This window comes from Cynocephalus volans, chromosome 10 (genome assembly GCF_027409185.1).
Source record: "Cynocephalus volans isolate mCynVol1 chromosome 10, mCynVol1.pri, whole genome shotgun sequence".
Classification (NCBI taxonomy): domain Eukaryota; kingdom Metazoa; phylum Chordata; class Mammalia; order Dermoptera; family Cynocephalidae; genus Cynocephalus; species Cynocephalus volans.
Window position 1 is genome coordinate 104,269,328 of NC_084469.1, and position 19,316 is coordinate 104,288,643.

Below are 19,316 nucleotides of genomic sequence, written 5' to 3' on the forward strand. Positions count from 1 at the left end.
AAATTTTAAGGTAGTTTTTCCTATTTCTGTGAAGAATGTCATTCATATTTTGAGAGGGATTGCATTGAATGTGTAGATTGCTTTGGGTAATATGGACATTTTGATGATGTTAATTCTTCCAACCCATGAGTGTGGGACATCTCTCCATTTATTTGTGTCTTCTTCAATTTTTTTTTTTTTTTTTTTTTTAAAGATGACCAGTAAGGGGATCTTAACCCTTGACTTGGTGTTGTCAGCCCCACGCTCAGCCAGTGAGCGAACCGGCCATCCCTATATGGGATCCGAACCCGGGGCCTTGGTGTTATCAGCACCGCACTCTCCCGAGTGAGCCACGGGCTGGCCCTCTTCTTCAATTTTTTAACAACTGTTTTATAGTTTTCACCGTAGAGGTTTTTCACCTCCTTAATTAAACTTACTTCCACATATATATTATATATATATTTTTGGAAGCCATTGTGAATGGGACTACTTTCTTGATTTCTTCTTCACCTATTTCATTATTGGTGTATAGGAAGGCTATTGATTTCTGTGTGTTGTATCCTGCTACTATATTGAATTCATTTATTAGTTCTAGTGATTTTTTTGGTGGAATACTTAGGGTTTTCTATGTATAGAATTATGTCATCTGCAAATAGGGTTAGTTTGACTTCCTACTTTCTGATTTAGATGCCCTTTATTGCTTTCTTTTGCTTTATTGCACAGGCTAGAACTTCTAGTACTGTATTGAATAAGAGTGGGGAAAGTGGGCATCCTTGTTTTGTTGCAAGAGATCTGTTCTTTTCTTATGGGTGAATTCAAATGAAATTCCAAGGATTATCCTTGAGAATGTAATCAAGGAACAGACTTAGGGAAAATCTCTCTCCTATCAAAAAGTGTGGTAGAAATTGGTGAATTATAAAGGATTCACAAAAACATTAGTTCCTTTCCTTTTCAGGGTGAAGAATTTGTGACAATCTGTTGTTTCCTGTTATCTGGATACTGGAGATTAATGCTAAATCCTATGTTAATGGGACTTGGCAACACTTAGAAGTATTCAAGTATGATCATTTACTAAATGATTTGTCATGGAAATAATCATCTTTATTGTCTGAAAGGGACAGACACTTTGTACTTTTTGTTGTTGAGCTATAAAGTACAGATATCTTACAATTTCTTTTCCTTTGATATACATAAACAGTGAATTTGAGTGATTTTGCTGGATTCTTCAAACACTCAATATGTTGTTGTTTAAAAGTAAGTGAACAGTCATCTGGACAGCAAAAGCCCGAGGCTGAGCTAAGGCCATACTGGAGCCTGCAGATGGAGGTCACTGAAGGCCCAGCTGGTTCTTCCTGAGAAGCCTCCCCTGCATGTGTCCCAGCCTGCTCACACTGACTGTGAAAGGAGCCCTTATGCTGATAAGCTACAGAGCACTGGAAAGCTGTGGACAGATGTGATTGGATGGGTAATGCTATTTCTGAGGTTGTAATTGTTACTGTCCTGGAACCATTTCTAGAAATCTTCAAAATAAAAACACATCTGAATTTGGATAAGAAATAACCTTATGCTAAAGGAATATTGTTATAGGGAAATGTACCAAGTATAAGATCTGCAAACTTCTCAATGTTGAGGCAGAAAAAGACTTTTCTTTACCAGGGAGGAGCAAACAAGATTACAAAGAAGGTAGGAGGCAGAGGGCATGATGGAAGATGGCAAAGTAAGATCCTAGATCAGAGAATGTTTTACCCTTTGGTCAGCCTGTTCTAAGGAGGGCAAAAGAGGGATTTTGTGCTAGCTCAGGATGCTGAAGGTGGGACTAAGTTCAGGGGCTGGAAGGAGAGAAACTTAACCAAAGTTTGGCTAACAAGTATTTTGTTACAAGTGATTAGTGAAAACAAAATGCTTTGCTAATGGTTCATGAGGCAAAAAGTGGAAATTTAGGAAGTCTGTGCCTGGCTTTGTCATGGCTAAAAAAGGGACATAACCTAAGTCCCAATGAGAAGGGTTTTTCTTGCAGAAGCCTGCTTTTCCAGAACACCAAGGATGGTGGTGGTGGGTGTTTCTTTAATCATAGCTACTTATCAGGATTACAGGCCTTGGGTAAAATTCAACAGTGTCTGCACTTTGGTTCTGCATTGCCAGAGTTGGTTTAGTCAGAGTGTAATTTATGCAAAACGAGAACATCTGTGAGGGTCTCACTTAGAGAAAGACACCTTTGAGTTCTAGGCCTTGGTAAAAAGGTTTATGAATTTGAGAGTTTATTTGCTTTTTTGGTATAATAAAAAATATAGGACTCAGAAGTCCTAAATCCCTTGGGATTTCTGAGTGAAAGTATCTTTTGCTATTTGTATCAAGTCCCTTTCAGACCATGCTAGAGTACATGCTAATGGAGTGACAAGGTGGAGCCCCTGGATAGGATCACAATGGGTGCTGGTGACCAAAAAGACCAAACCCATGATTACAGAGTTGGAAATCTAATCCCTAGCCCTCATCCTTAGGAAGGGGAGGGAATTTATAGACTGAGTTCTTAAAAAATCTCTTGAACAGAGACATTCAGAGAGCTGGCAGGTTGGTGAACACATTGATGTGCTGGAAGGGTGGTGTACCCCAAGAGGGGGAGCTTTGCCCATCCCCCTCTTCCCTTGTCCTAAACATTTCTTCCATTTGACTGTTCCTGAGTTGCATCTTTTGTAATATACTGATAAACTTAAGTGTTTTGCTGATTTCCTTGAGTAATTCTAGCAAATTGTTTACATGTGAGGAGGGGATTGTGGGAGCCCGATTACAATTATGTATGAATACAATACTTGACAATGATAATAAACAACTATGTTACTGTTTATGTATTTACTATACTATAAGTTTATCGTTATTTTACAGTGTACTTCTACTCATAAAAAAAAAATTAACTGTAAAAGCTTCAGGTAGCGTCTTCAGGAGGTTTCCGTAAAAAGGCCTTGTTATTATAGGAAGTAACAGCTACATGCATGTTAATGCCTCTGAAGACCTTCCACTGGGACAAGATGTGGAGTTGGAAGACAGTGATACTGATGATCCTGACCCTGGGTAGGCCTGGGCTAATGTGTGTTTGTCTTAGTTTTTAAACAAAATAGTTTTTTTGTTTTTAAAGGCCATATAGAATAAGGATATAAAGAAAGAAAATATTTTTGTACAACTGTACAATGAATTTGTTTTAAGCTAAGTGTTATTACAGAACAGTGAAATTTTTTTAAAAAAATTAATGTTTATAAAGTAGGTTACAATAAGCTAAGGTTAATTTATTTTTTACAAAAAAGTAGAAATCAATAGCCCATACACCCATTTAAAGAATGAGACAGTGATAAACCAAATATTTATAACTTCTACAAAATTTCCTTCATGTTGTGAATTTTCTAGAACATTACACATCAACCAACTTCCATCAAGCTTTTCATGTTACCTACAATTATAGGACTGATCTGCAATGTGAGTTTTCACATGACTTTTCACATATTTGCTAAAATTGAAAATATTCCTGTGTTTTAAAAACTAACAGGGTTTCTATTCAGTGTGTACATCTTTTTGCCAGGATGTAGGCCACCTTTTACACACTGCTTATATATTCAAGGGGTTTCTCACCAGTGTGTGTACTTTCATAGCTTTGAATTGAACTGGGAAGACAGAAGGCTTTTTTCCACATTACGACATTCATAGGGTATCTCTCCATTATGTATTCCCTTGTGTGCTCAAAAGGTTGGATGATATGTAAGCCTTCCCACATTCCTTCATTAGGTTTCACTCCAGTATGATGAGATTTCTTTTATGTCAAAAGGAAGTGAGAAATTTGAAGGCTTTCCCACATTCCTACATTCATAGGATTTCTTTCCAGTATGAGTTCTTTCATGTATTTTAATGGAACCGGAACGACTAAAGGATTTACCACACTGTTTACATTCATAGGGTTTCTCTCCAGTGTGAATTCTTTCATGCATTTTAATGTAACTGGAACGACTGAAAGTTTTACCACATTGTTTACACTCATAGGGTTTCTCTCCAGTGTGAGTCCTTTCATGATTTTGAATTGAACTGGGACAGTCAAAGGCTTTCCCACATACCTTACATTTACAAGGTCCCTCTCCAGTGTGTGTTATCATATGTCTTCGAACTCTTTTGAGAGAAATGAAAGTTTTCCCACATTTCTTACATTCATAGGGTCTCTCTCCAGTGTGAATTTTTTCGTGCATTTTAGTGTAACCGGAACACCGGAAGGCCTTACCACACTGTTTACACTCATAGGGTTTCTCTCCAGTGTGAATCCTTTCATGTCTTCGAAATGAATTGGAATGACTGAAGGCTTTACCACATTGTTTACACTCATAGGGTTTCTCTCCAGTGTGAGTCCTTTCATGAATTTGAAGTGAACTGAGCCAGTGAAAGGCTTTCCCACATACCTTACATTTACAAGGACCATCTCCATTGTGTGTTATCATATGTCTTTGCACTCCTTGGAGAGAAATGAAGGTTTTCCTGCATTCCTTACATTCATAGGGTCTCTCTCCACTGTGAATTCTTTCATGTATTCTGAAGGAACTGGGACATCTGAAGGCTTTATCACATTGTTTACATTCATAGGGTTTTTTGCCAGCCTGAGTCCTTTCATGCATTAGAAATGAACTGGGAGGGTTAAAGTCTTTCTCAAATTCCTCACATTTATATGGCTTCTCTTCATATTTCTGATACTTATTTGGATTCTGTCCAGTGTGAGAATCGTGGTACCTATTAAGAAATGAATAAAGCATAAAAACTTCCACACACATTGCATTTACATGGTTTTATTCCAGATTACGATTGTTCAGATTAAGATTGGGAGTCTAGCTGGTGATTTTTCCACATTGATCATCTTCTTTTCTTTCACTGTGTCCCTCTACCATAATTTCTGTATAAACTGAGTAGCACACTACTAGTGGGATTTTTAACTAATGATTTTATGTTTATTTGTAGGTATAAGAGTAACATTTTAACTATTTTCAGGGAAAGCATAAGTTTTTGCTCTGTCTGGACTGTGTGCAAGTGAATACACTCAATGCTCAGGAAAAGGGCTCAGCCATAGCTATTACCAAAACAGACATATTTATTATGTATGGGGTTTCTTAATACTGTTTCAATATGAATTATTTTTCACAGATGGAACACCTATGACATTTTTAAGGAAACATTTTTGGTGAAAATTTCCAAAAACTACATAAATGTAAAGCTGGGCTTACTGTTTTCCTTTTTGTGTTTTTGAAATTTCGTGACATACTAAGATTCCCTTGTGCACCACCACTTACTCTTATGAGTGCCACTCACCTTAGATTTCTCCCTTGGTTTTTGTACTCATTTTCAATGTTCTGGTTTTTCCAGTTTTTCCCTAAAATGCAGACCCAGAAAAATAATTACAAATTACTAGAAACTATAGAACAATTATAAGATCTAAATCCATGATTAACACTGACTCTGCCTGTTTGGTTGACCAAAGTATTTTTTTTCTACATTTAAAATCTTGGAACACAGCTGATGAGCAAGAACCACTTGTTGCCTAATTGACTAAGTAAGGAATGTTGTTATCATTACCTATACAGGCCAGGTTTAGGAAGGTTTCCTGCATGACATCTCTGTAGAGTTTCTTCTGAGAAGGATCCAATAGAGCCCACTCCTCCTGAGTGAAGTTCACAGCCACATCCTCAAAGGCCACTGAGTCCTAAAACATCACATATATGTAATACAGGAGAATGAGTGAGACAGACATCACTGGGGACCTATACTCAATTCATATGAAGTCCACACTTGATTCTGTGGTCTCCAAACATTTACTGTACAACTTGGTTGTCAGAACTCTGACTCTGTCCATCCTCATTTCATCATATATTTAACAGTATCATGAACACATAGAAATTACTTCCACATTTTCACATAATCACTTAAAGTCTTATTGTTCTCTGGTACTGGCATAAAAACAGACACACTGACCAATGGAATAGAATAGAGAATCCAGAAATCAACCCACACACTTACTTCCATCTGATCTTTGACAAAGGCACCAAGCCTATTCACTGGGGAAGGGACTGCCTCTTCAGCAAATGGTGCTGGGATAACTGGATATCCATATGCAGGAGAATGAAACTAGATCCATACCTCTCACCGTATACTAAAATCAACTCAAAATGGATTAAGGATTTAAATATACACCCTGAAACAATAAAACTTCTTAAAGAAAACATAGGAGAAACACTTCAGGAAATAGGACTGGGCACAGACTTCATGAATACGACCCCAAAAGCACGGGCAACCAAAGGAAAAATAAACAAATGGGATTATATCAAACTAAAAAGCTTCTGCACAGCAAAAGAAACAATTAACAGAGTTAAAAGACAACCAACAGAGTGGGAGAAAATATTTGCAAAATATACATCTGACAAAGGATTAATATCCAGAATATACAAGGAACTCAAACAACTTTACAAGAAGAAAACAAGCAACCCAATTAAAAAATGGGCAAAAGAGCTAAGTAGGCATTTTTCTAAGGAAGATATACAAATGGCCAACAGACATATGAAAAAATGCTCAACATCACTCAGCATCCGGGAAATGCAAATCAAAACCACATTGAGATACCATCTAACCCCAGTTAGGATGGCTAAAATCCAAAAGACTCTGAACGATAAATGTTGGCGAGGTTGCGGAGAAAAAGGAACTCTCATACATTGTTGGTGGGACTGCAAAATGGTGCAGCCTCTATGGAAAATGGTATGGAGGTTCCTCAAACAATTGCAGATAGATCTACCATATGACCCAGCCATCCCACTGTTGGGAATATACCCAGAGGAATGGAAATCATCAAGTCGAAGGTATACCTGTTCCCCAATGTTCATCGCAGCACTCTTTACAATAGCCAAGAGTTGGAACCAGCCCAAATGTCCATCATCAGATGAGTGGATACGGAAAATGTGGTACATCTACACAATGGAATACTACTCAGCTATAAAAACGAATGAAATACTGCCATTTGCAACAACATGGACGGACCTTGAGAGAATTATATTAAGTGAAACAAGTCAGGCACAGAAAGAGAAATACCACATGTTCTCACTTATTGGTGGGAGCTAAAAATTAATATATAAATTCACACACACACACACACACACACCAAAAAAAAAACACAGGGGGGGAAGAAGATATAACAACCACAATTACTTGAAGTTGATACGACAAGCAAACAGAAAGGACATTGTTGGGGGGGAAGGGAGAAGGGAGGGAGGTTTTGGTGATGGGGAGCAATAATCAGCCACAACGTATATTGACAAAATAAAATTAAAAAAAAAAAAAAAAGATAAGGGAGAGCGAGTCTCGGGGAATCTAAGGAGGAAACCTGTTTTTTCTTACTCCAAATAAAATCTTAGGTAACCAGAAAAAAAAAAAAAAAAAAAAAAAGTCTTATTGTTCTCTAATGGCAGGAACAAAACCACTTTGGAGAAATGAGAGAAATGCCATACCAATAAAACACATTTTAAGAACTTCAATTTGATACAGGAGGTGCTCAGTTTCCATGGCTTTGGGTTTCAGGACAGACCTCTGGGTTTCCAGCTACTCCCTGAGGTCTCAGGTCCCCTCCTGTGAGCTCTCCCCTGGAGGAAAGTTACTGTTGCCAGTTAGACCTATTTTTAGCATCAACATGGGGAAAATGAGAACACAGGGGGCTGGCTTATGCACCCCAGTGGCTGGGCACGCTCAGTAGAGAGCAGAGAACATTCTGGTGCATATAACTTGGACCCACCCCTTTAATTGAATATTCATTAGATACATAAACTATGAAAGCCAAATCCCAGGTAAAGGCGGGGTGGTTGTTGCTCACTTTCCTAGAGGTACCTGCACTTGGCTGGCTGAGGGGTGTATACTTGGCTGGCTGAGGGGTGTATACTTTACTTTATATCTAACTTACTTTCAGCAAACATCTGCTCATTCTCTTGAGCCAGCCTGTACTTTGTACTGAATGTATCTTTTTCTTCCTTTTGTGTTACGCTTGATTGATGTCTGTACTGAACTTACTTTTGTGTTAAACTTGGTGTGGGCCCTGCTCAGTCCCTGAGCTAGGCCACACTCTGTGGAACTTGTATTTCTTATCTGTTACATTAAACTTGTCCTCACTTTCTACTGTGAGTATGCCCTTGAATTCTTTCCTGTGGTGGAGTCAAGAACCCTGGACTGGGTGGGGTGAGGCCAACTATCAGGCCTCCCAGACTCTACCTCCAACATCAAATTCCTCCTGAGAAAAACTCGTTCATTTTCTACTTTATTACACACCATATCACTCAGCATTTCATGAAAACCAGGGTCAAGTCTGGATAAGGTATTAATGAATAAATACACCCTTAAGATCTGTACACTTTTACTTCTATTGCCATCAGCAAACATGAGAAGCCAGGAGGCCTGTGGAAATCCAAATTGTAACAAGAAGCAGCTGGCGTGTTTGTCCTGAAGTACTCCAGGAAGACGAACATACTCAAATTCTGCTGGTTGAATAAAAATGTTCTTTTGCAGAAGTATTAATTTCAACACGTTTGTGTCACAGACTCAGTTTTTCCTTTTTTTCTCTGTCCTGTTTCATGAGTCTAGAAAATTATTGGGAAGTTAGAGCTCAGGATGAGGAATAAGGCATGGAGACTTAGACCTCCACAAAATCCTTACATTCATGAGCCTCAGGGCTGCTTCCCACCAGTTTTGAGCACACACAGAGGCCCACACTGAGGTAATAACCACTGGAATGGAGGAGTAAACTGGATGGCCTGTAGCCTCAAACATTAGCATGTGTGAAACATACAGAGGCCATGAAACCATCAAAAAACCTTCCAGTGTAATTGCATTCTTTAATACTCATTTCTTGAAAGTTCAAAGGAAGTAAAACCAACAAAACACTGCTTAGTGAAAAATAATGAGAGTAAAGGGATGAAGAACAAGCAAAGAATCAAAATCATCACCTATGGGGCAAGATGGAGATGAGTCGGGGAGGGGAATATCAGGAGATTCTAACAGGTGCCCAAGGTCCATTTATGTGTCTTGATGAAGATTAGAAGGATGTTTATATTATTAAAACTTACTATAAAATATTTTTATTATTCTTTTCTGTATACATTTCATAATTAAAAAGTTAATGAATTAATTAAATTTGGAAAAGAACATAATTTACCTTTACCCTGTAACATGGCACTCAGTTTTAACTCACAGATCTGGCAGCAAAAATTGGTAATAAGCCAAGTGTCTATTTAGATGGAATTAGTTATTTTAACCCACCATAATATGCACCTTTTAAAAATAAAAGGCAGCATGTATTAATATGAAAAGACAGGAAGGATTTATGAATAGAAAAATTAAGTACAGTGTATTACAATTGCAGGAGCAGGTGAACCTCATTCAAGGTTTGTTTCAGATGGCAAGATTAATGACACCATACGCATGCCAAGTGAATAGGAAAGGGTTTATTAATTCCATTCCTGAGGAGAGCAGGACAGGCCTGTAAAGCAGGTGTAAATGGCCTGAGAGAGCAAAGAAAGAAACCTGCTGAAGATATTTACTGACATTAGGAAGTGGGTCAGTGTGAGAGTTCAAGCACGAAGGAAGGGGCTATTTTGATTGGATCTCTTGACAGCACCAGGTTTACTTTCACCACATCCAGATGTGGGGCACAAGGGAAAAAGAAGGCTTTAAAACTGTCAACAGTGTAATATCAAAATAAATAATCACAGACCGCCAAAGTTTGGCTTGACAAATAAAGAGATTAGAAACTGTCATTCCCATCCATGCAAGTAGAAAGCCAACAAACACAAAATCATAAACTCCTCTTAGATTTATCAAGCAATTCAGGTCATAAGGCAGAGCTTTGTCCCCCAAACTGGAGAGAAAGTCAATAAAAGTAGCCATTTTGTAATATGCCCAGAATATTCTGTTCTTTTTAAGAAGGTCTGTTCTCAAAAGAATCTATTTAATCAAGGCCTAACCAAATAGGATTTTACCAGACATGAACAGACAAAAAGCTTTTTTCTTTCTGACATCAAATACGTGCTGTCTTTTCCAGCACCACTTCTCCAACTCTATGACACAAACTATGTGTCAAAATTCAAGTTTAATACTAAGTACCCAGGATTAGTGTCAGATTCCACAGGTTATGGTCTCATGTTCACAAGACTGCCCGCACAAAGATGCCAGCCTCAAAATGGGGTACACAGGATACCCACACTTCTACTCAGCCAACTACAAATTTGGACGTTCTCACAACACCCCTTTCAATAATTCACTAGAACATCTCTCAGAACTCAGGAGAGTGCTTTACTTAGTATTATTAGGTTATTACAAAGAATACAACTTAGGAACAGCAAAATGGAAGAGATGAGTAGGTCAAAGTATGGGAAAAGGGATGAAGAGCTTGCAGGCTCTCCCCGGCTGTGCCACCTCCTATCATACCTTGATGTGTTCAACAACCTAAAAGTTCTCTGAACCCTAAAATTTATCGGCCTTAATGAAAGTTTTGTTCTGGAGACATGACTGATTAAACCATTGACTATTGGTGATTAACTTAATCTCCTGCCCTTCTTTTTTCCCCCGATGTTGGGGGCTAGGGCTGAATGTTCAGGGTTCATTGAGTCACCAATACCCATTCTGAAGTCTTCTAGAAGCTTTAAGAGTCACTTCTTTACAACAAAAGAAGATCCTATCACTCTTCTCACTCATGAAATACAAAGGATTTACGAGTTCTGTCATAGGAACCACACACAAAGATCAAATATCTTTCTTATACCACAGAACATCACAGCTCAGGGTCACAGGCTCACTAAAAGATTGAGACCAAATTATAAGACTATATAGCATTTTGCCCCTCTACCCGCACCTTAGCATCATTAGGGTTCCTGTTTAATAACAGAGGAATAGAATGAAACAAATATTCCACTGTTTCTCTCTGCACCTTTCAGAAATTATAAAGTCTCTACAGAACCACAAAGGTGACAGGAGAGATAATAGCAAAGACACCAGGAAAGATTTTGTTCTCTGACACCTACAGCAACCAAAAATAGTAAACACAGCCTAAATCCAGAAAGAGAAATCTAAAACCTTACACTACAGGCCTACTTATATCAGTTCCTTTCCCCAAGTACATCATGTTCAGTCTTAAACAAAAATTACGGGATATACTAAAAGACTTAAAACATAGCTTGGAGAGAGGGCAAGCACCAGAACCAGATTCAGATATACAAGAGATGTTGGAATTATTAGACCAGAAAGTAAAACAAACAGGATTAAAATCTAAAGAGTTCTAATGGAAATAGTGAACAATATGCAATGCAAAAAGAGATAAGTAATTCAAGTGGAGACATGAAAATTCCAACAAAAATTCAAAATGTAATGCAGGAAATAAAATACACTGCAACAGAAATGAAGAGTGCCCTTAGGAGCTATCAATACAGCTGAAATGTACATAGAAAGAATCTGCAATCTTGAAGAAATGTCAATATACCCTTCCAAAACTGAAACGCAAAGGAAAAAAAGAACATAAAAGATAGAACAGAATATCCAGGAACTGGGGGGGAAATCACAAGAGGTATAACACACATATATCTGAAACTGGGAATACTGAATAAGAAAGAGAAAAAAATAAACAAAACAAGAAATAAATGCAGCAATAATGACTCAGAATTCCCAAAATTTATGATAGACACCAAAGCACCAGGAATATCGGTGAACACCAAGCACTATAAATACCCCAAAATCTACACCTAGGCATATCATATTCAAACTGGAAAAAAAATCAAAGAACTGTGGAAGAAGTTACAAGGAAGAAAAAACGAACAGATTAGGTGCAGAGAAACATGCGTAACAATTAAATCAAATTTCTATTCAGAAAAATGCAAACAAGAAGAGATTGGAATGAAATATATAAAATATTGAAAAAAAAAAAAAAAAAAAAAAAAACGACCCACATAGAATTCAGTATTGAGCAAAAATATTCTTGGAATGTCAAGGAAAAATAAAGGCTTTCTGAGACTAACAACAAACTGAGGGAATGTGTCACCAATGCACCTGTCTTGAAAGAAATCTTAAAACAAAGTTCTTGTAAAGAAGAAAAAATGATGAAGAAAAGTAGAGCATTAGAGAAGGAACAAATGAAAATAAAATAATATTTGCTTTTTCTATTCATAATCTGACAGATGACAGTTTGCTCAAAATAATAGCAGCAACAATATATTTGGTAATTACAGCTTATGGATAAGTGATATGTATGACAACAATGTTACAAGGGATAGAAAAGGAGGAATTGGGAATACTTTTTTATGAGGTATTTGCATAGCCAGTGAAATAGTAAAGTGTTACTTGAAACAAGACTTGGGTTACTTGTAAATGTGTACTACAGACTCAATGGCAACCAGAAAACAGTAAAAAACAATAACAAAAAACTACTATTAGTTTTTAGTTTATAATTGATATGGTATAGTTTTTAATTTGTAACTATGATATAGTTTTTAGTTTATAATTGATATGCTAAGAGGGGAGAAAAAAATGGAATGAAGTAAAATGCTCGATATAAAAGCAGAGAAGGTAAACAAGGATGGAAGATGAAAAAGATACAAAGAACATCAGCAACAAATAAAAAACAGAAAAAACTATAAATATTAACCCGATCAAATTAATAACTTCAAATATCAATGGTCCAGCTACAACAACTGAAAGACAGGTACTGTCAGAGTGGATAAAAGTAACATTTAATATATGTTATTTACAAGAAACCCACTTTAAACATTAAAACCAGACACATTAAAAATAGAGAGATGGAGAAAGATCTACTAAATTAACACTAATAAAACAAGCTAGCATGGCTATATTAATTTCAGAAAAAAAGATGATTTCACAGCATGAAAAACCCAGTGATAGAGGGGCATACATAATGATAAAGGAGTGAATTCACCAAGAAGAAAAGGCAATCCTTAATGTGCGTGCATGTGCATAACAACACAGTGGTAAAATACTTTAGGCAAAAAAACGTGATAGAACTGCAGGGAGAAATACATGAATACATTAGTATAGTTGCAGACTCCAATACCCCTCTATCAATAATTAGGAAATCCAATATACAATTAGGACATTGTTGAATTGAACAGCAGCAGGCGGAATTAATTTAAAAGTAGAATGCTTCATCCTCAAACAACAGAATGTACATTTTTTCTGAAAGTTACACAGAATATGCACCAAGATAAGATATCCCACATTCTTTGTTTTGTTTTGTTTTTTTGTCGTTTTTTCGTGACCGGCACTCAGCCAGTGAGTGCACCGGTCAGTCCTATATAGGATCCGAACCCGCGGCGGGAGCGTCGCCGCGCTGCCAGCGCAGCACTCTACCAAGTGCGCCACGGGCTCAGCCCCAGATATCCCACATTCTGCAACATAAAATACACCTTAACAAATTGGAAAGAACAGAATAGAGAATATGCTCTTAGACTGCCATGGCATTAATCCAGGAATCACTAACAGAAAGATAACTTGAAAACCCACAAATACTTGGCAATTAAATAAACAACACACTTCTAAATAACACATGGATCAAAGAATCTCAGGAGATATTCAAAATTATTTTGAATAAATAAAAGTAGAACTTACCAAAATTTATAAATGCAGCAAGTGCAGTGCCTAGAGGAATATTTACCCTGGTGAATACATACACTACAAAAGAATAAAGATCTATGATCAATTATCTCAGGGTGAAGCTTGGGAAACTAAAAACAGAAAAGCAAATTAAACTCAAAGTAAGCATAACAACATAAAAATTATTATTAATATGATAAATAAAAGGGGGGAAATAAAAATAAAAATGAAAAAGCTTTTGACAAAACCAACATCCATTTATAACTACAAACTAAACTAAAAAGAGAACAGGAGAATGTCCTCTTCTCAAAAAACAATATCTACAAGAAACCAGTAATCAACATCATACTTAAGGATGAGAAACTAGATGCTTTCCCAATAACATGAGGATAAAGGCAAAAAAGTCCCCTCACAGCATTTCTATTCAACACTGTACTGGAAGTCCTAACTAAAGCAATAAGAAAAGAAAAGGAAATAAAAGCTATACAGACTGGGAAGAAAGAAATAAAACTGTCTTTGTTGCATATAACATGATTGTTCTATGTGGAAATCTCAAAAATTCCACAACAAAGAGAACTCCCAGTGCTGGCCAGTTAGCTCAGTTGGGTAGAGCATAGCCTTATAACATGAAGGTCATGGATTTGGTTCCCCGTACTGGCCAGTCACCCCCCAAAAAGAAGAAAAAAAAGAAAACTACTGGAACTAATAAGAGAATATAGCAAGGTTAATACACAAAGTCAATTTTTTTCCTATATACACACACAAATATAGTCAGCTGATTTTTGATAAAGAACCAAAGGCAATTTCATGGTGAAAAGATAGGCTTTTCAACAAATAATGCTGAAAACAGTAAATAGTCACATATAAAAAAAATTAACCTAGACACAAACTTTATACCTTTTACAAAAATTAACTCATCACAGATATAACTGTAAAATGCAAAAGTACAAAACTTATAGAAAATAAGATAGGAGAAAATCAGGGTACCCTGGATTTCATGATAAATTTTTATATAATTATAAGTTTGACTTCGTTAAAATGAAAAATTCCTGCTCTGGGAACGACAGTGTTAGAAGAATGAAAAATAAGCCATAGACTGGGAGAAATTTTTTGCAAATGTAGGAATGTTGGTCAGAATTCACTCCATCCTCATGGCCCTCGGGTCTCTGTCTTTGAGAGTTACAGTTTTTCCTCTCACAAGTTACTTAGCAACTGACAGAGGGACAGGAACAGAACTCTATGCTTGAGATAAGGAGAGTGACACCAGGCGTGACACTGGCAACTCCAAAGATAAGTAACAGGAGTCTCTGGGGCGCCTGAGAATTTCGTATTTCCAGTCTTTTTCTCTTTGGCATAACTCCACACTGGTCTCTAAATCCCTTATAACCCTAAACTCTCCCTCCACCCGGTGTGAAGAAAGCAGCTGCACAGCACTCAGATGGGTCAGTACTCTGCCTGACCCCTGTAAGTAACCACCCATCAATAATAGTAATAGTAATAAGAACAACAACAACAATAATCTCCTTAAAAACCATATGGAGTTCCCTGCTTCATTCTTTGGTCTCAGGACACCTTTCGGTTTGTTAGCTCAGAGTCAGACAGTTGTCAAGCCAGCCAGGAGTCCAAAGAAGGACACAGGCATGGTGTTACCAATACCCCAAAGGTCCATTTGCTCGCTGCTCAATATCCAACAATTGAGAGACAAGTGTTGGTATAAGGAAAGGTAGCCTTTAATCAGGGAGCCGGCAGCCTGGGGTATGGCGCCACAGCTAATGTCTGGAATCCTGTCGACATTGCCAATTATAGCACTCTTAATCCTGTTCGTGAGGCCAATTGCCCAGCTACAAGACCATGCTAGTTGTCAGGCTCTTTTACCTGCCGGTAATCCTGTACCAACTGGGCCAATTGCCGAGTTAGGGCTGGGTCTGGAGCTCACAGACCCCTCAAACCCGTTCACAGATTGGGTCACAAACCCTTCACATGCGAGTCTGGGTCACAAGACCCCTTCACACAGGTCTATGAGCTAAGTAACTGGCCAAAAGTTCCTTGGAAGCTGTAGGTTGGAAAGCATGGCTAAGCCGGCCCACCCGCTTCACTAAAACTACCTCTCTCTCTCTCTCTCTGAAGAACACAAGAATAGTAACGAAACTAAAAAGATACATTGGCTAACTACACACACACACACACACACACACACAAAGGATGTGCTAAAACCACACCCAACTGGACCCAAGGCGAGGGCCCTGACCACAAGAATAGTAACGAAACTAAAAAGATATATTGGCTAACTACACACACACACACACACACACACACACACACACACACACAGGATGTGCTAAAACCACACCCAACTGGACCCAAGGCGAGGGCCCTGACCACAAGAATAGTAACGAAACTAAAAAGATATATTGGCTAACTACACACACACACACACACACACACACACACACACACACACACACACACACACACACACACACACACACAGGATGTGCTAAAACCACACCCAACTGGACCCAAGGCGAGGGCCCTGACCACAAGAATAGTAACGAAACTAAAAAGATATATTGGCTAACTACACACACACACACACACACACACACACACACACACACACACACACACACACACACACACACACACACACACACACACACACACACACACACACACACACACACACACACACACACACACACAGGATGTGCTAAAACCACACCCAACTGGACCCAAGGCGAGGGCCCTGACCACAAGAATAGTAACGAAACTAAAAAGATATATTGGCTAACTACACACACACACACACACACACACACACACACACACACACACACACACACACACACACACACACACACACACACACACACACACACACACACACACACACACACACACACACACACACACACACACACACACACACACACACACACACACACACACACACACACACACACACACACACACACAGGATGTGCTAAAACCACACCCAACTGGACCCAAGGCGAGGGCCCTGACCAAACTATTCTATTTTCCCAACATGGGGAAATGGTGGACTCATGTGTCAAAGACCATCTCCACTTTTCCCAGACTTGCCAAAGGGTTTTACACGGACAGGTGGTAGGGGGCTGATTCATGGTGAACTAAGCAGGGTCATGCAGGCATAATCATAAAATTACAGATAAACATCAACGAACTTCTTAGGTGGGAGCTGATTCATGGTGACCACCCTTCATGAAGTCAAGTCACGGATTCAGTTCCTGTTAACCTCAAAAAGATCTAGTTAGTAAACTAGTAAAGAATAGTCACCTGGGTTAGTAATTTCTTCTATAATTATTCTGTGTACAGTGTGAGCAAAAGCTATTATGTTCTAGCAATCATGTGAACAAGAATCATTGTATTCTAACGTCCAGCTGTAAGCTATGCAGTTCAGGTTACAAGAGTAAGGAAAAAAAAAAAAACCTTTTAATTTAGAAGTTTAACAAAATGGAGTTATTTCTGTTCAGCCTGTTACAATGGGTGAAGGAACTGTGAAACTAGGACAGCCAGTGACTTCCATGTGAGGAGACTTGGTTAGGTTTGTTGTCTGCAGGAGGAATCCTGTTATTTATCATTGTTTCTGGGGGAATCCAAAGCTGGCCAGTGACCTCCATGTGGGGGGACCTGGCTAGGTTCACTGATGCTTCTGACTGGTGCACGAGGAGGGGAATGCCCCCAAAGTGCCTAAGAGATTGCTATATATACTAACCCAAACAACTCAAAGTGGTGGAGGAGGGAAAGTGAGCAGGTCGTTGCGGTAGGTGGCCTGGTCTCTGCTCTGGGCACTTAAATTCAGCACAGAAAAAAAAAAAACTGCAAACCAGGCAGGAAGTGTGGAGCACAGACCCAGCTGCAGATGCAGGGGCTGTAGGTGGGGTTGGGGCCAGCACTGGCAATAGGCAATTGGCAGGCAGGACAGTCTTGGCTCTGTTCAAAAGGAAACTTTTTTTTTTTCCTTAAAGAACTCCTGTTTCCAACAGCTGTTTTTCTTTAAAAACCCAAGCTGCCTGCTTTGGATCCTGTAAAAGACTTGTAAAAGGACATTCTCAACTGGTAATTAAATTCTGAACTTTCATTCAGGCGGCACCCTGGCTTATCTGGTTAAAGAAACAGGCACCTGGTTTTGATTGCCACCAGTGGAGACAGTCTTTTATAGAGATGTTGCTTTGGCTAAACTTAGCTGACTTCAGGGGTTGGCCTTGGATCCAGAGAAGGGATATTTTTTTTTTTTTTTTTTTGCACCTTTTTGGGTTTGTTTTAGTATGTTTTCTTTTAAGTCTATTTCTCTCTGTTGGATTTTGCTTTTCCCCATGAGAATATGCACTCCCCTCTATCTACTTCCCCTGTTGATATGATCCCTGCCAGGGGCTATAGTGGACCACAAAAAGTAAATTTCTAAGCGCCCCCCCCCCCCTTGTTTAACTTTGCAGCTGGAATGTGCTTGCTTGTAAAGGACACCTAAGAGTTGTGTTAAGGGTTAACAGTTGACTGCATCTCTGGCTTCTGTAACTGCGGTTTGTCGGAGAAGCTGTCTGCTCAGTTTACAAAAAGCCCCTTAACCACATTTCCTGTCTCTGTAACCCTGCTTGGTGAAGCCCCTCACCTGTTTTATGAAGACCCCCAGCTTGGGTGACTCTGCCTGGACACAGACAGGACCAATAAAAGGCCTGCATGCCTGCTCAAGAAAAGTATATGATCACAGCTCTCCCTGCACTCAGGATCCCAGGATTTCAGCATGTGAATCCACCTGGGTCCCGCTAGTGTTCCTGTCCCACTAGCTTAATAAACTTCCTGACTCTCCATCTCTCAGAGTGACTGGAATTGTTTCCTTGCTGAGTTCTTTCCATAACAGGGCTTCTGGTGACTCTGGGGCCCCAAGAGAAATGTAGCCATGGTGCTGACCTATTTCTTTTTTTTTTTTTTAATCTGCTGCCTTCCTCTTGAGGCCCTAAAAGTTGTGAATAGGTTCAGCCCCTGTAGAGTCTTGTGGTAAGTTTTTATGATTGTCTTGACATTCATTTTTAATCTTCCTCTGTGTCTTCTCTGACACACCCAAATTCCTTCTTGGAAAGAACTGCATTCTTTCTCTGTACTTTGAAATGTAAATTTGCTACCTTACTTTAAAGGTGTAAGATCTTTGTTTTTATGCACATATGTATACATATGTAAGCTCTACGTTCTGTCTACACATGTGTTTGTATATTGTGTATGTGATACCAAATTGGCTTAGAAATGAACTCGCATCCTTTATTAAAATAAGCCTAAATGTTTTCTAAGGTCATGTGATTCTAGTTATCTTTCATAAATAAAACTAGTTTGAAATTGATACTTCTGTGATATTCTTGATACATGCTTGATTTGTTCCCGAGCTAAAGTTATAAGAACTGGCTGCTGGGCCTCCCCCTAGAGCTGTACATATATCTTAAATGGCTCGCTTTATTTTCTATGAGTAATTCAAATATAACTGTTAAGCATAAGTAAATTAGGTAAAGGAAAAATGGAGAATGGATGTGTCCCTATCCCTAAAAATGTATCACTATATTGATGATGTCATGTTAACCAGTGATGATTTGCCTTCTCTCTCCCAAGCACAGGCACACTTAAACACCCCGGGATGGGAGGTACATGCCAACAATACACAAAGGCCTAGG

General features: G+C 38.6%; 1 protein-coding gene across 1 annotated transcript in view; it reads right to left on the reverse strand.

The window, feature by feature from the left end:
* Nucleotides 1-3,562: 3,562 nt before the first annotated feature.
* The window catches only part of LOC134387602 (zinc finger protein 564-like), a 46,428-nt gene continuing 30,674 nt past the window's right edge, over nt 3,563-19,316 (reverse strand). The window contains exons 2-6 of the mRNA XM_063110025.1: nt 5,572-5,698; nt 5,308-5,368; nt 4,492-4,548; nt 3,814-4,407; nt 3,563-3,650 (exon numbers count right to left, since the gene is read on the reverse strand). Of these exons, the coding sequence (XP_062966095.1) occupies nt 3,563-3,650; nt 3,814-4,407; nt 4,492-4,548; nt 5,308-5,368; nt 5,572-5,698 (927 nt within the window). The remainder of the gene's footprint in view (nt 3,651-3,813; nt 4,408-4,491; nt 4,549-5,307; nt 5,369-5,571; nt 5,699-19,316) is intronic.